Raw genomic sequence first — 9,882 nt, 5'->3', positions numbered from 1 at the left:
CGGCAATTCAGCCCATTGTTGAAGTCGACGAGTACCTGTCGACTTTTTTTCCGCTAACATAAACGTACTCGACGCTGTTGACTAAACGAAAGTCGTATTTGGGCACTAATAGACGTAGATTTGGTTTCTCCTAAAAAGCTAAGATTGGCTTCGTCCTCAAAAAAAAATTAGTTGTGTTCAAAAGATTACGAACCAACGCAAGTCCAGCGCGTCTGACAACGTGGTCTCAGACGCGTCCAGGACGCAGTTTACTGGCGACCAGCGACGCGCGTACGTGGACAGGTTCGAGCCGTTCGACGCACTTGGTCGCGTCGGCCCCCAGGTTTGTCTCCTTCTGCGAGAGGGACGCGAGGCTCAGACGCGTCTGGGACGTCTAAGATTTTCCCCGACGCGTCCTCGTTCGGCGGAGAGTTTTGTTACAAAAACTATTAATCTGCAAACGAGACTAGCAGCACTATGGACGATATTCCAATGCAAAATTATAAATACATACAGGAGTTAGGGATCAATAAAACTTTATATGTTGAAATAAATACATATAGAAATAACACACAAATGTCGAAATAAATAAATACATGGACATTTAGTATTTATGTATTTATGTTATTCCTGATTAAAGCCGTATTTTAAATTTTGAAGACCTATGGAATTCGGTTTTAATAATTTTGTGCTTTCTTATTTTTTGCTTTAGAAAGAATTAAAAAACGAAATAAATTTATTAATATATTAAAAACGAAATAAATAAATAAAATCAAATAAAAATTATTTATTTCGTGATTATTTAGTTTTTTGGGGGGGGTCTGGGCATACTCCCCCAGGACTGCATCTCTTGAAGATTTTCCATAGATCCATCTAACGTTAGTGGTTAGCTCGCTACAGTTGAGAGATTGAGGATAACACAATGACATTGTGATCAACACTATGTCGCCTTTTCTACACATGACCTGCTCATAATTGTTTTGCAGTGGCCTCTGAATGAAAGCAATTGAGTATGAAATGATATGCGCATGAAGCGACGTCATCTGCCTCATTTATAGCCTGGCACAGAGAGCAAAACCACATTAAACACAACGTTAATTAGATATCAGCGCCACATAACTCATGTCGAATTTAAAAGACACCGTTAACGTTACCGTTAGCTAGCTCGCAACGTCTGTTACCCTGTAACTTACAGGCAGCCTCACATAAAAACGCACTGGTTAACAAAGCTTTGATTATGACCAAAGTCTATAGTAGTGAATACTCTCTCTCTCTCTGTGTCTAACTTACCACAAATTCACATCGTAGCCTATCTGCATGAATCCGTCCTGTCAGAGCCTTTTCCTGTCCCTTTACTGTTAGCTAGCAGTCTCAAGCCACAGCAGCAGCTAACGGGAACCACAATGTCAGCTACAAGCAGACCTAACAGTCGCTAGCGGCGCAGCGGCCTCTGCAGCAGCAGCCTCCCCCGGGTCCTAGCGCCCGCCCGGGACACAGATTAGGATGCATGGAGAGGTTGACGAAAAAAAAAAGAAATCACAGAGAAAATATATCGACTGATATATTGATTTATTTAGGGAGGGGGTAACTAATATTTTAGGGGTGCTAAAGCCCCACTAAAATAAGCCTAGCGACGTCCCTGATTGTACATGTTATAGATTTTGAGCTGAAACACAATGTTAGACTCTTCAGCCCAAATATTAAACAATAAAAAAACAACAACCTGCCAAATGAGTTGTTTAATTGCTAATCTTCACATTGTAATATTTGCTGGATGATTTAGAAACAGTTTCATAGAGTCACTGATTCAGCAGTCTCTGCTCAGCCTGCTTGTCTAAACCTGGCCTCAGTCCCAAACCCCGCCTCTTAGAGCTTTACTCAATTCCAGGAAATCAGCACAGCAAAGTTTCTGTTGTGAAATCGTCAGTCTCTCTGTCTCACTGCAGCAAGAATGGCTTCAGACTTGTGGACAGAAGATCAGTTTAGCTGTTCAGTGTGTCTGGAGCTATTGAAGGACCCAGTCGCTATTCCATGTGGACACAGTTACTGTATGGGGTGTATTAAGAACTGCTGGGATCAGACTGATCATACAGGTGTCTACAGCTGCCCCCAGTGCAGAGAGACCTTTACCCCAAGGCCTGATCTGCGCAGAAACACCATGCTGGCTGAAGTTGTGGAGGAATTAAAGAAGACAGGACTCAATCCTCCTCCTGCTCAAAGTTATGCTGGACCTGGAGATGTGCCGTGTGATTTCTGCACTGGGAGAAAGTTCAAAGCTGTGAAATCCTGTTTGACGTGCCTGGCCTCTTACTGTGAAACACACGTCAAGCCACACTATGAGGGGGCTGCTTTCAAGAGGCACAAGCTGATCAATGCAACTGGAAATCTGGAGCAGAAGCTTTGTGCTGAACACCAACGATTATGTGAGGTCTTCTGTAGAACCGATCAGACGTGTATTTGCTTGTTGTGTTCACAAGATAAACACAAGAGCCACGATACAGTCTCAGCTGAGACAGAAAGGACTGGGAAACAGGTAAGGGTTTGAACCATTTCCTTGTAGCTATCCCAGAAGATAAGAATTCCCAGGGATATTTAACATGTCTGTTTACTAGGTTATACAGTTTCACATTAGATCAGATTTGAATTGTATATTAAGAGCTATTTAAAGAGCCCTAGTTTTTTAATTGCTCTATCTAAACTATGATGTATTACAATCTATTTCAGGGTGTAACAGGGGCGTTGTTATGGGTGTGGCTATCGCTGATTGACAGGAGAGACACAGGAGGTTTTCTTTGATATAAAAACACAAAACATTCAAAACAAAACACTGCTGAAAACAACTAGAAAATAATAAGTTGGAACAATGATTGCAGCACAGGGATAATAATATCTTCTTAATAAACTAATACAGCACCTTTTAAACAAGACTTTAATAATTGTGTTGTGATACATAGTAAACAAAACCCATGCCTTTAAAAGTTCCACATATTCATCTATCTGCACTGGCAGAGCTGCTGTGCCCACACCATGCTGTTCTTGCCAGTCTGCCCACAGTGAGAGGGGTGTTTTTGGGAGGCTTGCTTGTACACACGCAATCGTTTGATCTTTCAATCAATAACCACCATCTAGCTGAGAAGAATTGTTTTTATTGGTAAAGAGTTCATCTTTTTGTAACATGCTTTATATTTTTATAATTATGAAGGCTCAATGTCAGTAGAGGGCGTAACTCAAATCCAAGATGAACGCTGGGCAGAAACAAGAAAGCTGAATCTGGTTTGTTAAAACACATTCTTACATGATTAGTAGCAGACATCCCTAATTAGTTAAAAACAAAATCCATTTAGGATTTTGTGCATTGAAACTACAGTTGAGTTTGTCCATAGAGCTACTAGTCCAGCACTTTCCTCAGCTCTCTAAGACATGTGAAGTCCTTTGTGCTGTCACGGGAATATTCTTCTGATAAAAGCTTTCTGTGTGTTTAGAGCCTTTTAGGTAAGCACTTCGCAATTTTAAAATCAATTCTGTTTTAAATTCCACAAGCAGTAAATACTATAGTGAACTGTAATATAGCTTTAAATCCTGCGAGCAAGATTAATATGATCCAATATCTAATTGTAATATGATTTAAATATACAAGATTAATATGATATACAATATACAAGATTAATATGATACTCAATATACAAGATTAATATGATATCAATATACAAGATTAATATGATATGCAATACACACAGGGCTTCTGTTTTTCGGTGTTTATTAATTTCATTAAATCAGGAGCCAGCCATGCTTGTGTTTGTAGTGATGTGGTGGAAATATGATCCTGGCTTGGAAAATTGGTGATGCAGCCGGAGGGGGGAGCGAGCTTCACCCAGTGCTGCCTCTATGAAGCAGGGCCTCTTTAATATATTGGAACAATGATTGCAGCACAGGGATAATAATATCTTCTTAATAAACTAATACAGCACCTTTTAAACAAGACTTTAATAATTGTGTTGTGATACATAGTAAACAAAACCCATGCCTTTAAAAGAGACACATGCGCATCTATCTGCACTGGCAGAGCTGCTGTGCCCGTGCCATGCTGTTCTTGCCAGTCTGCCCACAGTGAGAGGGGTGTTTTTGGGAGGCTTGCTTGTCCATTTAAAACGTTTGATCTTTTAATTTATAACCACCATCTAGCTGAGAAGAATTGTTTTTATTGGTAAAGAGTTCATCTTTTTGTAGACATGTTATATATTTTTATAATTATGAAGGCTCAAAGTCAGTAGAGAGCGTAACTCAAATCCAAGATGACCGCTGGGCAGAAACAGTAGCTGAATCTGGTTTGTTAAACACATTCTTACATGATTAAAACAGACATGTTTAAGTTAGTTTAAAATGAAATGTAATAATCTATTTGGGATTTTGTGTGTTGAAATCTACAGTTGAGTTTGTCTGCTCTACTAGTCCATTCTTTCCTTTGCTCTCTTCCACAGTGAAGTCCTTCTGGTCACGGGCGCATTCTTCTGGGCTTTCTGTGTGTTTAGGCATTTTTTTACATTTCCTCACAATTTGCAATTCTGTTTTAAATTCCACGAGTGTGTGAATCCTCCCTATTGAACTGTAATATAGCTTTAAATCCTGCGAGCAAGAACAACCCTCCGTTTCTAATTGTAATCTTGTTTTAAATCTCACAAGCGTGCAGTCCTCCAATAGAAATGCAGGAATTTGCTGCCACTCAGTTTAAAGTATTCAGAATGAATCAATGATGGATACAAGTCAGGAAGGAGGGACATTGCCCGACTGCGCTGGGGAAGGGTTTTATTATTCATTCAGGTTTTAGGTTATTTTATTGTATTTTTTCACTGGGAAAGGGGTGAAGTCAGTGTGAATTGAGTAACCATTTCCAGTGTATCTCCAGTGTTTATTGGGTATACACTGATTTCATTGTTTTGTATCAGGATTGTTTTATCTGTGTTTATCAGTTAAAACCAGAAATCAGAAGCCCTAAATATACACTAAAGGGAAATCTGCTTCAGTTACCTGGGTGCTTCACAAAACAAGCATGAGACACGTGCTAGATCAGCCATCATTCACTGTTACTAGCATGAAACAGTACCATCTAGTGGACAGCTACTGTGGATCAAGTGTCCTTTTGTATTGCTGGCAGCTGTGCACTAGATGGTGTTGTATCTTACTACCCTACTCACATCCTGTCTGATATAGCCTGTGCTACAGATGTCTATGGTGTGTAACTAGAACTGAAGATCAAAATATATTTGAGAACCACTCAGAATTATTGCAACATTGTAAAGAGGTAAGGGGGCAAGAAAATAGAAAATATATTTGAACTAAAATGATTCTGTCAGTTTCAGTAGCATTCTTAGACAGGCCTGTGTTGTGTGTGACAGGATATCACTCAATGCCTCATCAGAAATGTTACTGTGTCACTGTGTTTCTACACAGAAGCAGCTGGGAGAGACACAGACAGAAATACAACAGAGAATCCAGGAGAGACTGAAAGAAGTGAAGGAGCTCAAACAGGCTGTGGAGTCACTGAAAGTGGGTATTGACAAGAGGGGTTATTATTATTATTTATTATTATTATTATTATTATTATTATTATTATTATTATTATTATTATTATTAACAGATGGACTGGAACACATTTGAAGAAGTTTGCTGTCTATGCCTGATGTGTTTTTGATATCAATTCTAACCATGTCTCCTCTACTGTGTTCTTTCACTCAGAGATCTGCATGCATAGAAATAAAGGAAAGTGAGAAGATCTTTACTGAGCTGATCCGATCCATTGAGAAGATCCACACTGAGGTTATTGAGCTGATTGGAGCTAACGAGAAGGCTGCAGTGAATCAGGCTGAAGGACGCATGAAGAAACTGGAGCAGGAGATTGCTGAGCTAAGGAGGAGAAACGCTGAGCTGAAACAGCTTTCAGAGACAGAGGATCACATCCATTTTCTACAGGTAAAATCACTGCTTGTTAGAAAATCTCAAGTACATAACTGGGACGCTTTCAGACAGACCTCTCCAATTGAATGAATCCTTGCTTTTCACCAGGAATGTTTTGGAGCCCATTCTGTTTCACTGAAAACTCCTTGTCTCCACTTTCCTGTTGTAGAATTTCCAGTCTCTCTGTGCCCCTCCTGAAGCTGGAGACTTACCCAGCGTTACTGTCAATACAGACATCTCTTTTGGGGCCGTGAGGAAAGCTGTATCTGAACTTAAAGACCATATTGAGGACTTCTGCAAGGGGGAATTAGTCAAAATAAGCACAACAGGTTGGTGTGAAGTAGATTCCTTTGGTAGATATTTGGTAGAGATGTTAGGAAGCGTGTTAAAATGACGCGCTGTAACATTTCTGTGTTCCCTGGTTTGTTGCGAGGGCGGTTGTGTTTGCTATCATTTCTGTGACCCTTTTTGTGAGAAGTGGATTCCCTTCAGTCAGAATCAGAGTGTATTGCAGCGCCTCTTGGTCTGGGGCCGGTTGATTTTTGGGGTGTCGGGTGTATAAAGGTTCCGGGGACCCCCTCATGGGAAATGCAGTTCGCTCCGAAGCTGGAATGCAGAGAGGCTGTTCCGAGGTGGTTCCGATGTTGGAAACGCGGGTTTCTCTTGGATTGAGCCGGTTTGCACTGGACAGGGAGGGCCTCTCAGCAGTTAATATAACGTTAGAACTAAATTAATAAAATCCGCTTCGAGACACCTTACAGTACGCTGCTAAAGAGTACTAATCACACCGAGCTGAATACTGTATTAAGAGCTATCAAAAACAAACCACGTCTATATATGTTGGCTGCTGTGAGGGCAGATTCACATCCCAGCGCTTTGATATCTCTGGGTTTGAAACGCCGCTCCATCAGTGGAACACCAATTATTATTATTATTATTATTATTTATTATTATTATTATTATTATTATTATTATTATTATTAAGGGAACAGGGAGGAGGGAGCAGGGACGGGGACTGATGATGCAGGGAGGAGGGAGTGATTTGAGGATGCAGCAGACAATGACTGTTGTGTGTTTCAATTCTATTTCTCTCTTTTTTTCTGCCCAGTGAATGAAGTTGCAGTTTACAGTCTGCAGGCTCCAGAGCCAAGGAACAGAGCTGAGTTTTTAAAATGTAAGTCTGTTTTCACTGAAACATTTGATTGAAAGATGTGTCACTCCATTGTGAGAAGAGCTAACACTATTCACAGATACCAAGATATTTAGGTAGAGGAAGATCTGACTGGGTAAAATATAAACAAATGCCCCACCCCAGTGGATATGCATGTATTCACCTGTCCCAATACTTGCTGGAGGGGAGCATATCATATTTTACAATGATTAGCATCATGACTGTGTGCATTGATTGCCAGCTGCAAAATGAATTCACACAAACTCACCCAAAATACAAATAATCCTTTTACTCCCTTCTGTCCCTTTGTACCTCAATGCCTCTTCTGTTTTCAAGCTGTAGCCTTCTCTTAGAAACAGCCTTTATAAAAAGACCCTGCTGTAGTATGTATTGATCAGTCTGTCTTTGTGTTGGTTTTGTACCATTCAAACCTAGTGGAGATTTTTGCAGTGATTTGACTTTTCTACCCGTCCTCTTCTCTTCTCTTCAATCAGATTCCTGTCAGCTCACACTGGACCCCAACACAGCGCATAGACAGCTCTGTCTGTCTGAAGGGAACAGAAAGGTGACACGGAGGAGAGAGACCCAGCGATGTGCTGATGATCACCCAGAGAGATTTGATATGTGGGCCCAAGTGCTTTGCAGAGAGGGTTTGTCTGGGACTCGCTGTTACTGGGAGATTGAGTGGAGTAGGGGAGGGGTTGATATAGGAGTCACATATAAAGGAATCAGCAGGAAAGGACGGGATGAGTCCTGTCTCCTTGGATTCAATGACAAGTCCTGGAGTTTGTTCTGCTCTGGTTCCAGTTACTCTGCGCGGCACAATAACAATGAAACTGCAATAACTGCCCCCCGCTCCCCCAGAATAGGAGTGTATCTGGACTTTAATGCCGGCACTCTGTCCTTTTATGGCGTCTCTGACACAATGACCCTCCTGCACAGATTCCAAACCACATTCACTGAGCCGCTCTATCCTGGGTTTTGGTTTTGGTTTTATGATTCCCCTGTAACAATCTGCCAGCTGAACTAGACTGTCTTGTGTTGTAAGAAACCCTTTGTATTGAACTCCCTGTCTGTCCTCTCCACTCCTCGGCTGAAGGGAATGTTCAATCTGACACAACTCTGGATGAAAGTTAGGGGGTAAAACGGCGCCCCCTGCAAAGTGAAACGAGGTGAATTATTTGTTTTTACACTTGGGGCCGAGGCAGCCTCATTTTTACTGTTTAATCTGTCAGGGGAGTGTTTTTGTAATTGTAAACACTCACAACTGGACAGCTGTTTCAGTATCAAATGTTCAACATGTCCTGAGTATTTATTGATTACAAACACATACACAGCACCAAGTGGCAGACTTAGTTGGCATCTCTGCACAGTGCTAGAATTCCCACAGCAAGTACTGAGAAGTATCTCTTAAGCTGATTGTAGCTCACTAAATAATCCCACAATGTGTTCCTATATTGCACTTCCATTGGCTACATAGGTCTCAAATGTGCAGGTTTGAAAAACATGACGGGCAGGATTCTCAGAAAACCATGATCTTGTTTCGAATTGGATTTTGTCTATCAAATGGATATTTATAGATATTTATAGTATCTAGCTGAACTATTTGGGATTTAGGTGCATCTGGCAAATCTATAAACCCTGGGGCTTCATACATACCTTTATACAGGCAAGCAATAGGTACAAGATGCCTTTTCCTCGTGTTATTATTAGAATTTTGTTTGTAAATGATCCCATTCTGAAATGGTTGGATAATTACCCTAACGAGCATTTAATTAGATGCATCGGGTCTACTCGTCAGGCAGTTCAAAGTTTCAATATCATAACTGTTTGCTTATTTGAACAATAATGTGAGTGAAATATCATCACAAGAAAGAAGACATTTCCATGGATATGTAAATCCCAATCAAACTGCATTACATGTGGAATCTGCCCACAGTGGAAAAGCAGAAACGTGTTTTAAGCCTGGCCTTTGTCGCCCTCTTCAGGACAAACTGTGCAGCTGCGCAGAGCCTGATTGAAAGCAATTCTTTTCACTTGGTGTGGTTCCATTGGAAATGTAGGGCCCTATTCACACAACCTTGAGGACTGTTCTAAGCGCTGTTTTATTAAAGACTCTTTATTGTAGCTTAAATCAAGTTAAATCAAGTTGTTTAGAGAGGGTGAGAAGTTTATTTATTAATTTTATTGGTTATTATTATTTAAAGCACTGTTTAATGTCAGCAGTCTTTATAATCACGTTTTAAATTAAAACCAAAATATGAATGTAAATAAGCACCATTTTAATAACCATTATTTTATGTTTCTGTGCTTAAATTAATCCAAACCTTTTTTCCCTGTACTTTTCCTTTAAATATTTTGTAAAGTTTTAATTTTCAATAAATGTTTTGTTCTGCACCTACTTCTGAAATGAACATAAACTAGTGGACTGTCAACAGCAGCTGCTCTCTGGAAATGTGAAGAGCACAAAAAAAGCATTGGAGAAAATGTTAAACACACATAAAATATATTCTACTATAACAATGTTGCTTTAACTAAACAATACCAGCAGAGCAGCCTGTTTCATACAGGTCTTTGTAACTAAACAATACCAGCAGAGCAGCCTGTTTCATACAGGTCTTTGTAACTAAACAATACCAGCAGAGCAGCCTGTTTCATACAGGTCTTTGTAACTAAACAATACCAGCAGAGCAGCCTGTTTCATACAGGTCTTTGTAACTAAACAATACCAGCAGAGCAGCCTGTTTCATACAGGTCTTTGTAACTAAACAATACCAGCA

General features: G+C 40.2%; 1 protein-coding gene across 1 annotated transcript; it reads left to right on the top strand.

The window, feature by feature from the left end:
• Nucleotides 1-1,911: 1,911 nt before the first annotated feature.
• LOC121312050 (tripartite motif-containing protein 16-like) lies at nucleotides 1,912-8,229 on the top strand. Its single transcript, XM_041244089.1, has 6 exons — nucleotides 1,912-2,512; nucleotides 5,428-5,523; nucleotides 5,713-5,946; nucleotides 6,101-6,260; nucleotides 7,040-7,105; nucleotides 7,597-8,229. The coding sequence occupies exons 1-6, from the start codon at nucleotides 1,931-1,933 to the stop codon at nucleotides 8,130-8,132; spliced, it is 1,674 nt and encodes a 557-aa protein (XP_041100023.1). The 5' UTR covers nucleotides 1,912-1,930; the 3' UTR covers nucleotides 8,133-8,229.
• The last annotated feature ends 1,653 nt before the right edge of the window (nucleotides 8,230-9,882 follow it).

This window comes from Polyodon spathula, unplaced genomic scaffold (assembly GCF_017654505.1).
Source record: "Polyodon spathula isolate WHYD16114869_AA unplaced genomic scaffold, ASM1765450v1 scaffolds_3498, whole genome shotgun sequence".
Lineage (NCBI taxonomy): Eukaryota > Metazoa > Chordata > Actinopteri > Acipenseriformes > Polyodontidae > Polyodon > Polyodon spathula.
This window is presented reverse-complemented; position numbering and strand designations above follow the sequence as displayed.

Bases quoted from the DNA above. Each gene is read 5' to 3' on its own strand.
- LOC121312050 (XM_041244089.1), top strand. From the start codon at position 1,931: ATGGCTTCAGACTTGTGGACAGAAGATCAGTTTAGCTGTTCAGTGTGT. The intron at 2,513-5,427 runs GTAAGGGTTTGA...GTTTCTACACAG, and splicing joins CAGAAAGGACTGGGAAACAG to AAGCAGCTGGGAGAGACACA. The intron at 5,947-6,100 runs GTAAAATCACTG...TTCCTGTTGTAG, and splicing joins ATCACATCCATTTTCTACAG to AATTTCCAGTCTCTCTGTGC.